Source organism: Electrophorus electricus, chromosome 3 (assembly GCF_013358815.1).
Source record: "Electrophorus electricus isolate fEleEle1 chromosome 3, fEleEle1.pri, whole genome shotgun sequence".
NCBI lineage: Eukaryota > Metazoa > Chordata > Actinopteri > Gymnotiformes > Gymnotidae > Electrophorus > Electrophorus electricus.
In genome coordinates this window covers 7,935,999-7,956,774 of record NC_049537.1, presented here as the reverse complement: position 1 = coordinate 7,956,774, position 20,776 = coordinate 7,935,999, and the positions used below count along the sequence as shown (strand labels likewise).

General features: G+C 41.6%; 1 protein-coding gene and 1 non-coding gene across 5 annotated transcripts; one reads left to right on the top strand and one right to left on the bottom strand.

The window, feature by feature from the left end:
- Window positions 1-740: 740 nt before the first annotated feature.
- On the bottom strand, window positions 741-812 carry trnaq-uug. The gene has a single exon. It is a non-coding gene; the product is annotated as a tRNA-Gln (tRNA).
- A 3,144-nt stretch (window positions 813-3,956) lies between these two features.
- vdrb (vitamin D receptor b) lies at window positions 3,957-19,679 on the top strand. Of its 4 annotated transcripts, none has more exons than XM_027005581.2 (10): window positions 3,957-4,561; window positions 4,858-4,972; window positions 11,800-11,944; window positions 12,050-12,180; window positions 12,343-12,527; window positions 12,640-12,739; window positions 13,398-13,578; window positions 14,454-14,605; window positions 14,889-15,005; window positions 15,437-19,679. In XM_027005581.2, the coding sequence occupies exons 3-10, from the start codon at window positions 11,802-11,804 to the stop codon at window positions 15,688-15,690; spliced, it is 1,263 nt and encodes a 420-aa protein (XP_026861382.1). In that variant the 5' UTR covers window positions 3,957-4,561; window positions 4,858-4,972; window positions 11,800-11,801; the 3' UTR covers window positions 15,691-19,679. The 4 variants fall into 4 exon arrangements, with proteins under 4 accessions (XP_026861382.1, XP_026861381.1, XP_026861384.1 ...); XM_027005580.2 differs by having other exon boundaries at window positions 4,841-4,972; XM_027005583.2 differs by lacking the exon at window positions 4,858-4,972 and having other exon boundaries at window positions 3,957-4,231.
- Window positions 19,680-20,776: the final 1,097 nt, after the last annotated feature.

Below are 20,776 nucleotides of genomic sequence, written 5' to 3'. Positions count from 1 at the left end.
TTCTCTTTCTTTTGGCCTATTATACCACTGCATAGAGAGCATATATCTACCAACCACCAGCCCTCATACATCTAACAGCCAACAGCCTACCTTATGGGCATTTGTTAGAATATATAGCCCATCTGTCACACAATTTGTGTTAGCCATCCTCTACCCCTGTCAGTGTCTGACACGTGTAGAAACCCCAGCAACAAAGCTGGGCTTGAAAAACTTGTGCCAACTCAACTCCAACAGCCATACCACTACCATATCAATGTTAATGCTGTGGTGAGAATAGGCCACTACCCAAATATATGTTGAGACAGCAGTGGCCTACGTTTACTTTACATTGCTATAGGCACTATGACAAACACATATTCAAATGTTTGGGCCAAACAGGAAGTAGGCCTAGATGATTTCTATTGCACTTTAACCTGTAAAATCTATATGAACCTGAGTTACAAAATGTTTGTCACTCCTAATAATTCTGAACACAAGGTGGACTGACCTTTTATAAAGCTTATCACAATGTAAAGTATATGAGTAAATCAAGCGATGTAAAAAATAAAATAAAGAAAAAAAGTTACTCAGATTTCAAAGCAGGTTTTATACACAATAAATTGCCTAATAGGTTGTATGCTTTGTCATGAGCTATATGTGTCCTTTTGGCGGATTAAGATACAGCATGCAACACACCATACTTCTAAATTAATGGGGTATCGTGTCATTATTCCTTTCAAAGGTCATTCCTCAAAAGGACGAGGTCCCACCGAGATTTGAACTCGGATCGCTGGATTCAAAGTCCAGAGTGCTAACCATTACACCATGGGACCATGCGTACACCTAGCGAATGTTATCAAACACTATTTTGTAATTGTATTGCACAAAACATCTCATTTAAATGGCTTGTATATGGCTTAACTTGACGAGAAACCGCCGTCAATCGTATATACCAGCTTCCGTGAACGCTGGGATAGCTTCATTGTAATGAGCAATGTCAACAGACTAACGTTAGGTAAACCTAGCAAGCTAGCTAACATTGTCATCCATTTCCGACTTCACAGTCCGGCAAGAGCCATTTTCTGCTATACTAATAATGCATTTTGTCGTTTTTAGCTAAACATAGTATTCTAACATTTTAATATACATTAGCACGGTATTCTGCAGTAGTTCAAATAAACATCTTGATAACTAAATGTATACTTTTATATAAACCCTCGTATTATGATAGCTAGCTAGGTTAGCATACAGACTAAAAGGGTTAGGGTAGAATTTTAAGATAGCTAGCTAGCAAAAGGCATGCTGTGGCAAGACCTACTCAAAAAACTAGTTCGCATTTTCTTTTTTTCTAAATAGCTACAGCATCGGATATCTGTCTCGCTTGTCTGCTTTGCCACTCAAAATGTGCATTTCGCGGACTTTACGGGATAGCGTGGATACTGAAAGTTACATCCGTTGTTCTGGGAAAGTAACTTAAATAAGTATACACTTATTTAAAATATTACGTTGCCTTTTAAATTGAGAAAGCTAAATTATATGTAAATAATTTTAAAAACAGTTACTGCGATGTTTAAATTGCCATCTTCAGAGAGGAAGGATTACCAGTTCATAAAGAATCGCATGTAGTTGTTTAAGTTTGCACACACAGAATGGTGTACGGTCTAATTTTACCGTCTCATTTCAAGAGTTAAGAAATACTTTGTCATCCCATCCATGTAAAGATTTATAGTGTAGGCTAATTGAATAACGTTTCTTGAGGGCATAAATACACGTAGCATACAACACGGTTTATTGTAACACAGGTTGTAGGCTAAATCTGAGCATTTATACATGACACAGCAACCCAGTAAAATTGATAAGGTACACAAATGTAAGTGACAGTATGCGGTAGATTATGAACAGTACAAAGGTTTGCACCTATGCAGAAAGCCAATTACAGCTTGTCTACTTAGCTCTATGTTGTGATTATGAATAAGAAGGGTTAGGATCTTAAAATGACAGTAGGAGATCAGTTCCAATTTATGTTTATGAACTTACTAACAGTTCCAATTTATGTTTATGAAGGTGTTTTTCAGAGTTTGGCATGGAAATAATGGAAATTACTAAGAAATAAATAGAGCAAAACAGAAACATGCAAGATAACTGTAGGACTCCACAATAACATCCTGGAAGGCTTTTCAACCTTTCACACCATTTTTAATTCACCATCCTACTAAAACAAAGTCACACAAAAATAACTTTTTAAGACTGACTTGTCTTCTTGACTAAAAAGAAGTAAATTAATTAAATACTTTTACTTGAAATTGTAATAATGATTTGCCCCAGACCACATAAAACCAAAATGTGTCTTTTTGTTGTATTAAAACTGGCACTGTAATTCAGTGCAGGGCATTGTTCCTAGTTCCAAGCAGCTTAGTGGCACAAAATTAATATTTTAATGATACATTTGATTCTATATTTTGAGTTCAGTGCAATATCAACAATTAAAGCATTCACTCAACATAAAGTGAGAATACCTTTGGAATGAACTGTCAGGGCAATATGTGAATGACAGGTCTCTACTTCCCATGTCATCTTGTTTAATTGTACACATGTGCTATGTGATTTTCTGAAATAAAACAGAATATTTTAATTTGAAACACCATCTCCATCAAGAGAAGGAAAGACTTAAAGCTGTCCTAGAGACAGAAATGGGTTCTTCATGCCATCTGATGTTAGAGCTCAGTAATCAGTTTTCATTTAATGCCCTTTGAGTGCACACCACATCTACTTGATAAATCCCAACTCTTTAAATTATGAACCAACACATATGGAACATTGGTACAATACAACAAAACAGCAAAACAAATTAATATGTTACTGAACCTTGAGACAAAATGACACATTGGCCCTTTATCTCCTCACTGTCAGAGCAATGGTGACCACATTATTAAAGAATGGCAGACAGAACAGGGTTGTGACCTGGAGAAGAATGGTTGTGTGTCACTGTTAGACAGAGAAGGTTGAAACAGATGCACTTTCATCTGTGTTGTCAAAGATATAAACATATCCAAGTCAAATACTTTGATAAGTCTAAAGAAGGCATTCCTGTATTTGCTACATATTGAAATGAAAAACACTGTAAGAAGAAGGGCATCAGCCCCCATCCCCAACATACACACACACACACACACACACACTACAAATTGTACCATCTTTCTTGGCACTGTAGATTCCTCCACATCAGCTATTTTTTCCTGTCCCCTCATTGTCTGTCACTCACACCAGATTAGCAGCTCTGCCCTTGGCATAACCCTATCACACACATATACAGTACACAAAGATACATGCATACACGCTTGCACACATGAACACCTTCCCCCATCTCCTAGGTGCCACAGGGCTGGATTTCCCCCATGAAACTGACAATCACGCTGTCACATGAGTGCTCTCTTTCTCTCTTTCTTTCCCGCTGTCTCACTTACACACACACACACACACACACACACACACACACGCACACACACACACACACACACACACACACACACACACACACACACACACACACACACAAACCCACAAAGGCAATTTAGTCCTTCCAATGCATGCATACGACTACGACTGCATTATAGCTCAGGCTCAGACACACCCAAATGAAATATAAACCCTTCTGCGCAATGACCCACATCACCATTCAAAACATCCAGCAACTATACGTCTACTGTACATGTCCTTTATTTATTGGACTTATTATAAAGTCATAGAGCAAAATATCAGCTCAGCCATTGCGCTAGTCATCCTTTATGGTGCTGAACTGCATAGTGTCGCTTATGCTTATGATTTAACCATAAAAATGATGTCGTTTTCGCCGTCGCTCACGTGTACTCAGTTGTTTACCTCTTTGTCTTGTGACGTCATGACACACCCCTCGAGTGCGTGCGTGCGTATGTGTGTGTAGATGGAATGTGGGAGTTGTCCCCACGCGCGTTACAAGCGTCGATCCCTACCAAGCAGTGCGCGCGTGGCAGTGGATGTCACATTAACCAAAACGGCGGACGTACGCTTACAGCGGGGCGTTTTTATTGGAGGCCGTGCAGGGTAGAGCTTAGGCGGGGCGTAATTCCAGCGAGCACCATTTATTTAGGTCTAAGTTCAACATTGTTGCAGTCCTAACTAACGTGGGTTCAAAGTTTGTTTTGCCTCCGGAAAGCCATGACGGGATATCATTGCCTGCGCTGAAAGGAACCTTTATAGGATCATCGTTTGGTCTGTGAGCGCGATATATCAACATATATGCAACAAATCTGAATGGGATGTGTGGCAAAGCTCCGTAGCCTGCAACAATAACACGTTAGCATCACTTTAGCTAGCTACCCATTTCCGAACGTTCCCGTGTGCGGTGTTACGGTGCTGCTTGACGCGCTGCGAGGCGACCCTCTGCGGGTTTCGCTGCTGAGACGGTGGGCGTGTTTTCTCCGTTCCTTGGCGTTGCTAGCATGTGAGCTGGCGCCAACTTCACGGCACAAAAAAAGATTTACAAGTTAAGGGCAACAGGAGCAAACGAAAGTCACTGCGCACTTGATCGGAAAGTTATAGGCAGGTATGGATCAACCAGTTTACTATACTGTGATTGTGATCAAAGTCAAGCGAACAATTATGTATCAGCCCAGGCAACTCAACATAAAAGCTGCTCGCGTTTGTTCGCTAATGTTAGGTAACCTGCGCAAGTGACTGCGAACTTGGCATACGAGACCTGGCTAGCTAGCTAAATGTGTTAGATAGACTGTTAAATGTAACATAACGATTTCGTCTTTATTTCTGCATATAATATTTTTTGTTTTATATCTAACTTTAAATTGTCACAATGCACTGATTGTAGGTTACGTGTTAGTATAGACTGAAATGGTTTAGGCAACTCGGAAAACTTGGTTACGCCTCAAGAAGAAACACTCCCGACGGAAAATTAATTACGAAGAAAAATAATTAGTTTAAAGGCATGCAGAAAGCTCTGGTAAATATATTTATATTATTTTAATTATGTTCTGTTAACATTAACGTTACATCCTCACAGTCGCCTCGTTGCAGCCATTTGCAAGTGCGACATCATATAGACACTTTAAACTGCAAACTTCCCTTCCTGCTACAAACTTTAGATATTAGTTTTTGATCTGTAATATGTATCAACAAATGCATTTCTGTATTAATACGAGTAAAGCAATAATTTCTGCAGTAATTAAAAAAACAATCTTTTCGTAAACTCACTGGCGAATGAATGAGTAGTGTAAAGGCTCGTGCTGTACTTACTTTCCTTTTCGACTCTGAAGCTCGCCAAAATAAGAGCTATTCAAATCTTCTCAAAAATAGACGTGCACATTATCCTATCTTATAAATCTACGAATCTATCATGGACAGTAATAATGACGAGATTATTCTAAACTTGTTGGAATACACAACGTCCCTTTGCTGCTGTTTTTTTAAGATTTTCATTTCGTCTTTTGCAGTTATTGACATTTAATACATTTGTAATTAAGTGAAACTGTTTCTTTGTATCAGTTAGCTTATTGCAGTGTTTTCTTGTAAAATGCTGTATTGAACACTGTGGTACAGATGTTTTAGTTGTTCTGCTGTTTAGCATACATAGTTTGTTTAACATGTCTATGGGACTGGAACATCCTCTTTGAGCTTGCTCTGTGGATGTTAAACAGTTTTTAACATTGACTTAAACAGTGGGAGAATTAGATCCTATGTGCCTGGCCACACAAGCACATGTTGCTGTATTAGGTCAGTGATGATTCTCTTGTGAGTTGTCAAGCTCTGTAGCTGTTGTTGTGTTGACTGAAAACATTTGTAATGCTCAGATAAAGTTGTGTGTGTGTGTGAGAGAGAGAGAGAGTGATTGAGAGAGTGAGCGTGAGAGAGAAACCAGCAGTGGTTGACTTCTGACCACTGCTCTATTGTAGTACGGGACTGTGATTTGCTCATTTGTTGTGAAGGTGCATAATATGAGCCAATCATTTGTCAGAATTAGTTATGATATTTTGGATTCACATCTTTCTCTCTCATTCTCTCTCGCACACACACACACACACACACACACACACACACACACACACACACACACACACACACACACACCTTTCTGTCTCTTTCCTTCTTTTTATGATATCGTGCCTTTCAGTTCTAGTGTCCCCTCACAATGAGTTAGCAAAGCTGGATTTTTAGTTTCTCTGATTTCTAGCTCTGACAGGCTGAAGACACAGTTTAGGCCCCACGTGCAGCTTGGGTGTGCTCATATCACCCTAACTTCCCCTTTTCAGTATGAAACCTAACTATGGTGATTAAATTTGAATTTGTTGACATGTTTTGCTGATGAAGGTCTTGTCTTGTCTTGGAACGTGGAGTTTGATCGCATGTTTTCATTGCTGTTGTAGTCATGTGCATTTTAAGGGCTGGAATTTGTGTGTCTGTGTGCAGTTTCTGTAACTCTAGAAAGAAGCTGTGAGGCCTTGACTGCAGCCCTGCACAGAGGCCCATCGAAGGGGAAGCCGCCTGCGTGGATGTGTGTGTGTGTGTGTGCTTGCGTGCAGACCACTGGGATTGGACACGGGATTGAGGGACCCCCATACGGAAGGAGGGGAAAGGGAGGAAAATGGAAGGAGGAGTCATTCACCCTTTCTTGTAATGTGTGCTAGTGCTCCTGTATTGCACAGTGTGAATGTGTACTGAAGTTATTGAGAGACTCCTAGTTGAAGGTATAAGTGAGCTACGTATGTGGTGAAGAGCAGACCTTTGGCTCTTGTCAGTTCAAAGTGAGATACATGTAACTTAGTGAGCCTTGCTTTTAAATATTACTGCTAGATTAGGTGCTTGTACATTGAGGTCATTGTAAGAAACTCAGGTGAGACTATTCCACAGGTACATTTTGGACAGTTCAGGTACATTTTAAATAAATGCTGTCACTTAATAGAGAGGAGCATTTAAATGTTTAAAATTTTAAAATTAAAGTCCAAAATTCATTATTTAATGGTAAGTCATGTGGTTATCCATTGACGATAGACTATACATAGAATGTGAGTCTAGACTATGTATACTTTTGTTTTTCAGTGACTGGGTTCACAAGGAATGAAACAACAATGAATGGTCCTTGGTTTTCAAAACATTGACATTAAATGCAAGTCAATAATTCACACACATTTTATAAATCTTTACCAAATCGCAGTTTACTTGTGTTAATAACAAATAGATACCCTGAATTAAAGGCAGAGGGAGTTACATCACTTGCCTGATCACCCTGTCATGAGGTGTTCAGACAGATGTCTCTGATGCTAGAGATTTGTTCCATGTTTGTAATATAAGCTTATTTTGCCAATGCTGTTCTAGGAAAAATCAAGACGTTTACTGGAAAATATTCTTCCAGAGTGTTGCCTAGCCTAGACCTAAATTTGTGGAATTGCTGTGTTTTTGTGTGTGTTATAGGGATGGAGGGAGGAGAGAGAGAAAGAGGGAAACTTCTAGTGTATAAGTGCATATGTGTGTGTCTGGCTATGTCTTAGTTGCAGGGTTCGTTTAAGGACAGCGAAATTTTATGTGTTCTGGAGCCGAACTGACCCAACTGGCTCTGAGTATTAGACACATACAAACATCGCTTTGGTGTGCTGAGCAGTGGATCTGGAATTGGAGGCGATCAAGTGACTGTTGTACTGTGAAGGAATGGTGCAGGGCAATGTGCTTCTCCTCGTCTGTCTCCGTATCTCCTTCTGATTGTAGTGCTTTATGGATCTTCTGATCACTCCTGAAGTCTTCTGATCATTTGTAGAAGTGTTTTTAAGTGCATGTGTCTGCAAGTATGTGTCTGTCATTCCTCCAGCTGTAAATCTGTCAGTGTTTCTGCTTGTAGCCGTTTAGCCCTCAAAACAGTTTTCTCATCTTTTAGATTCAACACTGAAGGATTACACGCATTGATTTTAAACAGAAATTAATATTTATAGGAAGTCTTTAAAAATATGGGCACAATAAAAGGGTTCTATTGGGTAAAGGTTTATTGTTCATTCCACTTAAGTTCAGTTCAAATATTTGTTATGTTCATAGCAGATAAAAAGGTGCAGTGAATTGAAATGCAGCTCTGAAGACTGTGTAGCAAAACAATAAATTTAACAATGGTGAGATACAGGGTAAGGGGTGTGTAAGACAAAACAAGAGCATACAAAAAAACAAATATGAAATGTGTATAAATGTACATATGTATGCACACTTAAACATCCTGTGTATATGCGGATGTGCCAGGAGTCTGGTGTGGGTGTGTATATAGTGTCATTTACAGAGGAGCTGAAGAGTGAGATCACCAGTTCTAGGATCTGATGGTTTAAGGGGAAAAAGCTCCTCTTTAGCCTCTTGGTCCTGGCCAGGTGGTTATGGAGATGCTTTCCAGATCACACCCACTGAAAGCGACCATTGTTGGTGTGTGTGGGACACTTTGACGTCTTCGGTCATCTCCCTCCTGGTGTAGATGGCGTGCATGCTGGGCAGTGCTGACCTGAGTATTCATTTGGCAACCCTCACTACTCTCTGCACAGCAGTTACCCTACCGAGAGGTGATGTTCTTAGTGAAGATACCTTCTAAAGTGATGGCATGAAAGGGCTTCTGGAGAGCTGAGGAGATGTGGAGCTTCTTCAGCTGTTGGTGATGATACAGAGGCTGTCTTGTCTTCCAGAAAAGTCTTAAGTGTAAAGAGGTCCTCACAGGTGTGTACATTGAGGAAACCGCTCCTACTCTCCACCAGTGTCCTGTTGTTTGTAAGAGCTATATATGCCCAGGCACACAGTACAATGAAAAGAAGGTTTAGTTTGTCAATAACTCGAACCTAATACTGTTTAAGGTCTTGAATGAGTGACAGTGAAGTAAATTTAAAATTAATATGTCGAGCTGCACGTGTGTCTGATCTTTCCTCTGTCACGTGTGTCTGCACATGTGTGTTATGTTTCCTCTGTCAGAGATTCTGTTACTTTATCTGCATACATCTTACCACTTCGTGTACGATAGCCCATTCATTAAGGTTTGAATTGTTAAGTGCTTTGGCGTTTTTTTTGTTTGTTGTTTTCCACTGTTTGACACACCATGGTAAATGTCAGTCTTAATGACAGCCTATTGTGGTTTATTATTGCGATATTCTGATGCGGACTATAGCCATTGTTAGCTACATTTATGTTAGGAATCTACTCTTACACACCAAATGACTACCAAAGCCTTGACCTTTCACATTGTTTTTCTCAATTTCAATCTGGTCTCCTTTGTATAGCTCACTTTATCGCCTTTTCTAATAAACCAAGGGTGAATAGAGAAATGGTGTTAGAGCTAGAGTGTGCTACAAAGTGTCCATCACAGTGACAGAGACACAAAACAGCAAAATACTGGTGTCTTTTTTTTTCTTTTTTTTTCCCCTCTGTTTCCCAACTACAACACAGAAAAAGAATTTCAGGGTGTGATATATGTGAAACTATAAGCAAGGGCCTGATCGTGGAAGTGATGACACTATAAGCCGCGTCACTCGGATTGGGGTCAAAGTGCTGAATGAGGCTCTGCCTGTTTTCACGGCACAGGCAGCTATGTGGTTAACTCCGTACTATCTTAATGAATGCTGATTATGCCATATTTAGTGTAGTAGTGCGTCAAGCTATCACAAGCTGAAATGTCTTCCACGTGTTTGTAGATAATCTGAAATATCAGTGGTGTAAGTGGAACATAGTAAACTAGCAGTAAACTAATCAGATGTGCTAATGTATGTCTGAATGATGGAGTCATTGCTGTTGTTGTTTTTGTTGTTGATACTGCCAGCTGAACTTCATGTGACTGTAAACAGGTTTGAACAGGCTCTGTCTTCAGTGTGCCTGTAGACATATAGTGGAACACGTTCTTCCTGTAGTTGCATGATATGCACAAAATTCCATATTGCATTTCTTGTGATCATATTAGACAAATCTTCTACAGTATCAGTACCAAAGATAGAACATAAATCTTATTTTCTGTGATGTTTAGGAAGATTTCTTTGTAGATTTTGTAGTTTTCATCATGTGTTTGTGCATAAACCTAAGAGATCTGGAATATTAACAATGCTATTGGCAGATATTGGGTGGGGGATATAAGTTAAATTATTTTGTGCTTTATTATTAATGTCAAGCAAAAGCTTTGTGTTAGTGTGTGTATTGCACCTTTGGCCATAATAGGTTGGTTAATTATTTAAGAGGTTCCCCACAGGCTGCTGAAAGTGTGGGTCAGTCTGTTAGGAACCAGTAATCAAGCCAAATGACTTTACTTCTGCTCTGATCATGCTGATTGATGCTTATGTTTGTGTGTGCATATATGCATGTTCGTGCATGTGTTTTTTGTCTGTGTGTACATGCATGCATGTGGTTACAGTTTTCAGGCCCTTTTGCACATCATACAAGGCAACTGTGTGTGTGCATGTAGGGAAATCTGCAGTAGCATTTCTATAAGGGCACAGTAAAAGGACTACTATGGGCCTCTCAGCACATGCACCGGAAGACATACTGCGGTTATTTGAAAACCCCACCTTTCCCGCGACCCCCATGAGAGTTGGAATTTCCTCAGAACCTGGAATTCGGTGACGTCACTGGTCACGCTGCAGTGTGTTTGTTTAGGCTGCGCCATTCCTGTTTGCGGATTGTAAATGGCTCTCTGAACGCTCAGGCAAGGGTGGTGCAATTCTACCACAACCCCCTACCCCCCCTTAGAACAGCAGGTCTGCGGCAGACAACCACATATCCCTCGGCCTGCAGAACACCAGGCCTGTCACTCTGGGTGTTCTGCTCACTTGTGGAATGGCCTAAAACATGATTATCACGGTATCATGTAGATCAGTGTTTCCCATCCCAGCTCTCTGGGATCCCCAGACAGCTTTGCTGTGTCTCAGCACAACTGCAGCAGGTAATCGTTGCTCTTGTTTGCTTGCTGAGTGGCGCTATACACTGCAATAGAGCAAAAATGTGCTTCTAAGGCTGCCAGAGAACTGCATACACAAGTGCAGATGATCATACTATTGTGTCAGTGGTGTCAATATAGATTTATCATGGTATGAGTATTGATCATTAGGGTAGATTATTATAGCTCTGTACTTCAGTGTGATTTCAATGGTATGATGGGCTGACTCGTGCTCGTCACCCGGTGATGTTTATATCCAACACTGATCATGCTGATGAGCTGCTCAGCCCAGGTACTTCAGTGAACAGATAACAAACAGCACTGAGTTGTTACCATGAAATAACGACTGCAGAATTGGCAGATTGAATTTGAGCACCCTCTATAAATATAATAAACTAATAATGAAAATCCAAGTACCATGCTCCTAAATTTCACTTTGATCAATGAAACATGCTTTCTGTCTTGGATTACCCTTCTTCTTTTTCAAAGTGAAGCTCGTCAATATTCCACCTTGGCTCTGGATGTTCATTTCCCATGTGCATATCCATCAGCGCTGTTTTCTCCAAGGATCTTTCCTTTGCATCGGATGTTTTCTCAGTTTGTAGACTGTTGTACCCGTGACTGTGTCGCTGTTCAGATGATTTACAGCTCTATTAAAGTACTCTTAATTATTCAACATTGTGCTAAAGCTTGTCAGTTATGATTTGTGATTGTGTTGATATTGGTCAATGTTAAAGAACAGGGAGATTTCCAGCTGCGTTACCTGTTACGTACAGTCAATTCCTCTATCAGCTCCTCCCCCTCAGTCTGTAAATCAGTAAACCCACTACATAATGAAGTCTCTCTCCCTCTCCCTCTCTCTCACTCTCGCTCTTTCTTTCTATTTCTCTTCTCCTCTGTAGTGATGGAGTCCTCTGTAAGTACTTCCACGCAGGGGCCTGATGAATTTGATCGGAATGTTCCACGAATCTGTGGCGTGTGTGGAGACAAAGCCACTGGTTTCCACTTTAATGCCATGACCTGTGAGGGCTGCAAGGGCTTCTTTCGGTACACGCGCACACACACACACAAATGTAGTTTAAGCCCTCATTACATGATACTGCAAACATGTCAAATTGCTGGTGCTAAAATGTGAATTTAACTGTGTGCCAGACGCAGTATGAAGCGCAAGGCCAGTTTCACATGCCCATTTAGCGGGAACTGCACCATCACTAAAGACAACCGCCGGCACTGCCAGGCCTGTAGGCTGAAACGCTGTCTGGACATTGGCATGATGAAGGAGTGTGAGTAATTACATGCGTTTCGCACCTTGCAACAGTGCAGCCTCTCCACAAACTACAGAATCTTGGCTTGGTTGGTGTTCTGCTTCACTGTGATGTCTCGTTTTCCCTTTTTTACCTTTCCATGGTCTTTTGCAATTGATAATTATGGGATATCCCTGTTAGTTATCCTGACTGATGAGGAGGTGCAGAGGAAGAAGGATCTGATCCAGAGGAGAAAGGAGGAGGAGGCACAGAGGGAGGCACGGAAGCCACGCCTCACTGAGGAGCAGCGTGAGGTCATCGCCACACTGGTGGAGGCACACCACAAAACCTATGATGAATCCTACTCCGATTTTACAAGATTCCGAGTAATTCTCCATTCCTTATCACTTTGCTTGTACCTGTTGTTGCTCAGGAAGCTTTGCTCATGCGTGCGTGCGTGTGCGTGCATGCGTGTGCGTGTGTGTGCGTGTGCTGCAGCCTCCTGTGAGAAATGGCCCTGTGACACGCAGTGCCAGTCGAGCTGCTTCTCTCCATTCACTATCAGATGCTTCCTCTGACTCCTTCAGTCACTCTCCTGGTAAAACACACTCACATGCACAAAAACACATTCATGTGTATGCACACACAGTAGTCTCACAGTGGAAATGTCTTGCGGTACATGTATGTGTCTTTAGTACAGGGTTAATTTGAACAAGGCAGCATATTTTATTTTTGCTGAGCACTGATTCATAATTCACTACACTAAGTTGACACCTCACTAAGTTGACACATAAAAAGCAGAATCTTGCTAGTTCATGTGACCTACATGCAGATTCAGACAACAGCTGGGTATGTACAGCTGGCTATGTACAGCTGGATACACCCAGAATACCAGGAAGGACACCATTGCCAGCTAGTGGCAACTGTGAGAAGTTTCTTTTACCAGTGCTAGCTCCACATCCTTCCCCTGTTGGGAACTTATGCCTGGGTAATTATTTTAAGCGTTTATTTATTTTTGTTGGGAGTGTAACGTAACAGTAGGCTCTTTAAAATAATGCATGCAGTGTAAAGTGAGCCAGCAAGAAGCTGTTTGTACTGAACATTTTCTCACAAGTATATCACTTCAACAAACACACACACACACATTCACACCCACATGCATCACCCTTTGTGTGATGGTCTCTGTTGCTTAATTAGGTAGGATAACTTCCTTAAATAAACTCTCTGTTGCTCGCTCGCTCTCTCTCTGTCTGCAGAATCAGGCGACAGTAAGATGAATCTGAGTAACCTGCTGATGATGTACCAGGAGCACAGTTCTAGTCCTGAGTCCCAGGAGGGCGACAGCTCACGCCTCTCCATGCTGCCTCACCTGGCGGACCTGGTCAGTTACAGCATCCAGAAGGTTATCGGCTTTGCCAAGATGATTCCCGGGTTTAGGTACAGCTCTGTGTGTGTGTGTGTGTGTGTGTGTGTGTGTGTGTGTGTGTGTGTGTGTGTGTGTGTGTGTGTGTGTGTGTGTGTACATACATATGCAATTTGAAAGTGTGTTTGTATTTTATTTGTTAACGTTTTCCCATTAAAACCCAACAGACATAATGCTATGCTATAACTGATGTTTGACTTTTCATACAACACATATTTCGGTACTGTGAACTTTTAAGAACATCAGGGTAGAATGAAGCGATCGACCAGGACCATGGAGTGATATTATGGCCTATATCTAGCCAGTCTGGGGATCCTGCAGTGTGAAAGCATACTGACTAATTAGAACCAGTCCAGAGTGGTTTGGCATGACTTACCACATTTTAGTATAATGTGCTTAAGTAGAAGTTTCAAAGACAACTTGTTTGCATTAAAAAGCACAAAGACAAAGCACCAGATAACATGCAGAAAAAATGTTTTTGCTACCCTGATTAATTTCATTTCCTTTTTGAACAGGAAAATATAGCCCCTCTAAAAATGGGCTGTGTAGCATTTATTTTTGTGTTTTCCTGTGTTAACATGTCCTTGCACAATCATTATGAAACTCATGTTGTCATGGTAGCAAGAGAGAGAGAGAGAGGAAGAAGGTGAGAGAGAGAGAGAGACAGAGAGAGAGGTGGGGAGACTACACTTACTGTAACTGTCTTGAAGAGTATAATATAGACCATACCAAAGGATATACTGTGCAAAATTATACAAGGAGCAGTGTGTGTGTGTGTGTGTGTGTGTGTGTGTGTGTGCGCGCGCATGTGGGGTGGTTGGTGGATGTGTGTATTTGTGTGCGTGCATGGGTGGCTGGATGGGTGCGTGTGTGTGTACGTGTATCACAGAGATCTAACTGCAGAAGACCAGATCGCTCTGCTGAAGTCCAGTGCAATTGAAGTAATCATGCTGAGGTCCAATCAGTCTTTCAACCTGGAGGACATGAGCTGGAGCTGTGGAGGACCGGAGTTCAAGTACTGCATTAATGACGTCACTAAAGGTCCGTAAACACATGCAACATGGTGTGGATATTTGGCTCCTACAATAAGTAATTCAGCCTTGAGCATTTCACCAAATACTCAGCACTCAACAGCTTCACAGCAGACATATCTCAAGTGAGTTAAACATACATACGTCCCGCACAAATACCCGCACAAAGAACATCTACGCCACAGTATGCCATAAGCCCGATTAAATCAACGTGTGTGTGTGTGTGTGTGTGTGTGTGTGTGTGTGTGTGTGTGTGTGTGTGTGTGTGTGTACGCGCATGCGTGCGTATGTAGCTGGACACACTCTGGAGCTGCTGGAGCCTCTGGTTAAGTTTCAGGTGGGCCTAAAGAAACTGAATCTACATGAGGCAGAGCATGTGCTACTCATGGCCATCTGCCTGCTGTCCCCTGGTACGTCTCTCCTCTGTGTGTGTGTGTGTGTGTGTGTGTGTGAGAAAAAATCCTTTTAAATCCTTCTATCATTTGTAGATGCATTGTTGATGTAGTGGTAGATAGTGCAGGCACCCAGCCGTCGCAGGCTGTTGCTGCGTTAACTGATCGCGTGTGTTTTCTTGTGTGTGTATATGTGCCTGTGCGCGTGTGTGTACGTGTCTGTGCACGTGTGTGGATGTGCCTGTGTGTATGTGGATGTGCCTGTGTGTGGATGTGCCTGTGTGTATGTGGATGTGCCTGTGTGTGTATGTGCCTGTGTGTGTATGTGCCTATGAGTGTGCGTGCGTGTGTGTTTGTTTGTGTGTGTGTGTGCGCGTGCGCGCGTGTGTATGTGTGTGTGTGTGTGTGTGTGTGCGTGTGTGTGTGTTCACACCTGCCGTTGGCTTCAGATCGCCCTGGTGTGCAGGACCATGCACGAGTGGAGGTCCTCCAGGACCGATTGTCGGAAGTGCTGCAGGCGTACATCCGCGTGCACCGGCCTGGCGGACGCCTGCTCTACGCCAGAATGATCCAAAAGCTGGCTGACCTGCGCAGCCTCAACGAGGAGCACTCCAAGCAGTACCGCTCACTCTCTTTCCAGCCAGAGCACAGCATGCAGCTCACGCCCCTCGTGCTCGAGGTGTTCGGCAGCCAGGTCACCTAGCTGATCCCAGGCCCACATAGATCGTCGGGGGAGGTCAAAGAGCGTGACCCGACGAGTCTTGGTGGCAAAGGAGTGAATGTAAGGACTCGGGAGTGATGTGTGCATGTCTGTTTGAGTGAAAGGGAAACATTGTGTGCTTCTATCAGATGCATTGGTTTATGAGGTGGTAGAAGGTATATGAGTGTTTATCACAATATTCAGATAATAATGCAGCTCCACCACATGCCGTGGTGCACATTACCAGGTATTTTATTCCATAAACACTAGCCAACAGTACTACACTGTGTGTACCTCTTCGGTGTGTGCGTGCATGCGTGTGTCTGTCTGTCTGTCTGTCTGTCTGTCTGTCTGTCTATGTACATATGTGACAGACCTATTTTAAAGCTCTGCTTGATCCCCAAAGTGCTGTCCACTACTGCTGATTCTCTCGTTTCACCTCCTGCCTTTAAATGCACATGGTCCCCAGGGCTAATGCTAGCACACAACTCTACCTTGGCTCCACAAAGCACCATGATCCTAGCCACTGAACCAATCACAGAGCACTGTGATCCTAGCCACTGAACCAATCACACAGCAGGGCTACTCCCTCAGACCTTCTCCCCAGAGCTCTAGTTGGCTGCTAAATAGATGCCTGTCAGTTCCTCTTCTGATATGCACCTTGTAGTTACTGAGTGAATATCTTAGGTCTATGTGGAGTGGCCAGTGCTTTCAAAAGCATTAATCGCTAAGCTAATGTGTAAATATAACTGTATTCTTTAACTCCATATTCTTAAACTTTATACGTATACTCTTTACTTCTGATATGAGATCTGTATATAGAAACAAATTTCCCTGAAAGCTGTCTATAACTAACTGCAGGACAGGCATGCTCTATAATGCTGACTGGATTGAATGGTGGCTATACAAATGCACATATATACTCTGAAACCATAAGCTGATTGCCATGTAACCTCTGGGCTGAAATTGCAAATGGGGCTTTGAGGTATAACTATACTTTCCTTTTTTAGCACTGTTGTAGGTACAGTGAATTGTTAAGCTTTTAAAAGCTAATATATAGTCAACTTACATTATGTAAGCTCATTAGGTATAGATTTTCTCATAGTTGTTCTTTCACTTCCCAATAGTTATTTAGTTTGCTTTCTCCTAAAGGCCCTAGATGAACTAACATGTACATGGTGTTTAAATGTTTTGGGAAATAGCCTTGAAGTGCAGATCTCCCATGATTCTTTTTAAAAATGTTGAAAAAGTCAGGGGTTTATGGGTCTTGCAGTCCTTTGTGTCCCTTCAGTGGCCAGACTTCGTGTGAAGCCATGAGGCTACATTTTTAAGCGAGCAGGGAGTTGAGGACATTCTCTGCACATTGTCACTCTTGTGCAGTCTCTCATAGATTTGCTGCTCTAGTGCTCTCTAAAGGCTGATCATGTGTTACTTCTAGTGATTGGAAACTGAAGCGATTTGTTCATATGTAGTATGACTCGTATTGTTAGCATTTTCTTTGATGCATTTCTGGGGCACTATCTCTTATGTAGAATACATTACCATAACTGCTTATGAGTTCATGTGTATACTCTTTTTAATCATATTGTAAGTTTGCTTAGTCTGGTAGGTAAGGTCATAATTACATGGCACTGCATAAGGCTCCAAGCCACCACAAAATGCTCAAACGTGTTTGGAGGTATAATACATCCAGAAAAATACTAAATGTTTGTAAGTAATGCTCATGCATAAGGCTGCGGTTTTCAACTGTCCCCATGCGGTCATCTATGCAGAACACGAACGCCTTATGTCTGGGCTACTGTCCTCTTCATCTGTCTGTGTGTACTGCTCGCAGACACCTCGTGACCACCTCGCGGACTCGTGTAGCGTCCAGCCTCCCAATTCGGTGGGACTCGCCATGCCGGAGCTTCTGGGGGAGCATTCGGTGGAAGGGGTGTGCAGGGGCGGTGTGCAGGGGCGGGGTAACAGGCCAAAGCTGCTTGTTGTAGGCTCAGGGTAGAACACAGAATGTTCTTGTGTGATTTATCGTTCAAGCTGGTGGAGTGCTGCTTTTGGGAAGTAGGCGTGGCGTTTCAGTAGGGATGATCGCTCAGCCCGAAAGGAAAACATAACTACCTGGAGACTGAAGATAATTCAGTAGTGCAGGCATTTTGAATGTGTGTTTGTAGTACAGCAGAACTGTAAAGCACTTATCTACACTATATGTATATTCATATTTCTTTCTGGGCCTGGAATGTCTCGGTCTGGGTTGGTAGTGAATATGTGGGGGATGATTTCCCAATACAGTTATTTGCATAAAATAACTTAGTCATGGCACTTAAAATTTGTTGTTATTGAGATTTTGATTCACATGTATCTATGAATGTTATTTTCATCTTTTTTAGTCTTTGTTTATTTTCCCCCATATAGCCGTTCAACTTTACAGGTCCCACATGAGGTCTCTCTGCTCTGTCAGCCCCAGTCTGGGAAGGGTAAGCCCTGCAGGTGTCTCCTCACAGAGACATGACGTCTGGCACCGTGTTGTCCCACGCTGCCAGCACAGTGAGGGCAAGCACCTCCATGCACCTGAGGGCAGTACTGTGCACCCTTCTGCACGATACCTCACACGATTAGGAATTCAACCCCAAATCTGTGGTGCAGTGTTTCTCTGCACAACTGCACTGCTAGGTGCACCCTATTTTTGGTAGATTCAATATGGCACAGAATGGCAGATAGTTTGTGTAGGTGTGGGCATGTGCGTGTTTGTGCACGCATCTGTGTGTGAGTCCATGTGTGTATTTGTAGATATGCAGTGATGGAGGACAAGAGGACTTTTATGGTAACCCCTAGCCCCACAACCCAACATAACACAGGTTAAGGAAAACTCATAATTTCTTTCTCTCTTTCCTGTTCTCTTCATCTAACGCTGCTCATTTATATGTTGAATTTATATTTTCATCAGATTTCAAACTGGACAAATGACTATACTTTTCAGTCAAACTTTGTTGATTTTAAGGAATCATAGGACTTCATGATGATGATTTTATCATTTACAGTATATGTTGTCTTTGGTCTCTGGTTCTGTGATGCTGGATATACCAGGATCTACATGTGACATAAAAACAAACATGACAACTACAAAGCTGATGTTGATGATGATGATGATGGTGATGATGGAAACGAGGATGATATTGATGTTGGTCTCTCTCTCTCTCTCTCTCTCTCTCTCTCTCTCTCTCTCTCTCTTTGAGTCCAATCACAGTGTTGTGTTTGGCTGGAGTGAAGAGAGTAAGCAGGTTCCTATGTGAAGCTCTAATGGTGTTCTATTGGCATAGGATATTCAACACCCTATCCTGTGTAATATATACAATTACTCTCTCTCTTTTTTTTTGAGTCCAAAATGTAACCATAACAAACTACCTCACTGGGCTACAGACACATTTAATTTTGTATTTTTTTATGATTCATGTTTGTATTTATTATAATGCAGTGGCTGACATGGATGACTCAGTACCTCAGAATTTATGAATTCACACAGCGCAACAAAATCGCCTTAACATAATGGCTCTTTATTTGTTATCTTTGCATACAGTGTTTTTTTATCTTTAGCTTTCTCTCCAAGCACATCATCTGCACACACGCACATACAAACACAAAGAAGGACACACACACACACACACACACACACACACACACACACACACACGAGAAAGCTGAAAGCTCTTGTAGGTGTGGTCACTCCTGTGACTGACAGTGTTCAGTAGCTGCTGGGATTGGTTGGCCCCCCTCAGGCCCCTCCCCTTCTGAATTCTGACTGCTTGGTTGGATTTTGCTGCTCCTCAAAAACATTTACATAAATTAACTTAATCACCTCTGAGTCTTGCTCATTTCCCCTTTAAATGGTGATATTGCTTCAACAGTTTGATCTGGTGTACTGCAAAAGAACATATAGGACTTTTAAACTTAAAAACATCCACATATTAACATAATGGCCATAGAAACAGGAGTATCTACTCAATACACATATTCACATGGAGTTGCCAAAGTGTCAGTGCCTCTGATCAGGTCGCTATAAAGCAAGTATGCTTGAAGACACTCACTTTTAAAAGGGGAAAATACTCTCTCTTTGTGTCCTATTTCTTCTCTGGGCCACCACAGGGACAGCATATATACAAATTATTCAAGACAGTAACCTGTCCTAAATGATGTTGAAGAGCTCTCCACTGTGCCTGAGTGATTAGGTAATGTAAAATTCACTGTCATGAAGAAGGTATCTATGTAAGCAGGTTAACATTTGTATGCCTTCTCACCAGGAAGTCAGTCTGTTGGTAAATTAATAAAATTCAGCAGTTATTTTTAAAGTTGCCATTCCCTTCTTCCTTCAGCATTATTGTAAATTCATGTCTTTTGATTTGATGTAATGTTTGTCTAATGTTTTACAAATCAAAACAATAAATAACAGTGTATATTATAACAAAAAGTGTGCTCTTTTCTTGTAGGTAGCTTTGCGTACCTCTTACTTTAATGTAAAATATCTAAATATTTCTACCTGGAAATGTTATGTAATTTAATGAAGTTTTGATTTCCTCCACATCTTTTACTGCAGTACACTACAGTTACTCCCAATTCATGGCATCATTTAAGTTACCAGTAAATTTAGTATGCTCATTCCTGCTCCTGGAAGACCTGACACTGCAAGCTGTACCGCTTTATATTGTTAATGGTTTATCTAAATGGCCAATGTATTTTCTACACTGACGCACCCATTTTAAACCCGTGTCGTGCAGGTTAAATAGCTGTAAACTGAGTAATATTAGTACCAGAGCTGGAAAGACTGAGCTAGGTTATCTAGATTTGCTACTCTTTAAGAGTGCATTACATTTTAATGAAAGATCAGAGAATATCTGTTGAATACTTAAGTCAACAGACAGATTAGAACTTAGAACTTCATAAGCACTTTGTTCGCACAGCTCTACAGACTTTGACATTTTCAGCAGGTGGTAACCTAGCCTTTCTGTTCTTGAGGCTTCTCTGTGGTTTGTATTTTGTGCTAAATTCTCCAAGGTCTTGCTAATATAGTCTTTCCTTCACTTTCCTTAACTGGACAGCA

Bases quoted from the DNA above. Each gene is read 5' to 3' on its own strand.
- vdrb (XM_027005583.2), top strand. From the start codon at position 11,802: ATGGAGTCCTCTGTAAGTACTTCCACGCAGGGGCCTGATGAATTTGAT. The intron at 11,945-12,049 runs GTACACGCGCAC...ACTGTGTGCCAG, and splicing joins GGCTGCAAGGGCTTCTTTCG to ACGCAGTATGAAGCGCAAGG. The intron at 12,181-12,342 runs GTGAGTAATTAC...TATCCCTGTTAG, and splicing joins CATTGGCATGATGAAGGAGT to TTATCCTGACTGATGAGGAG.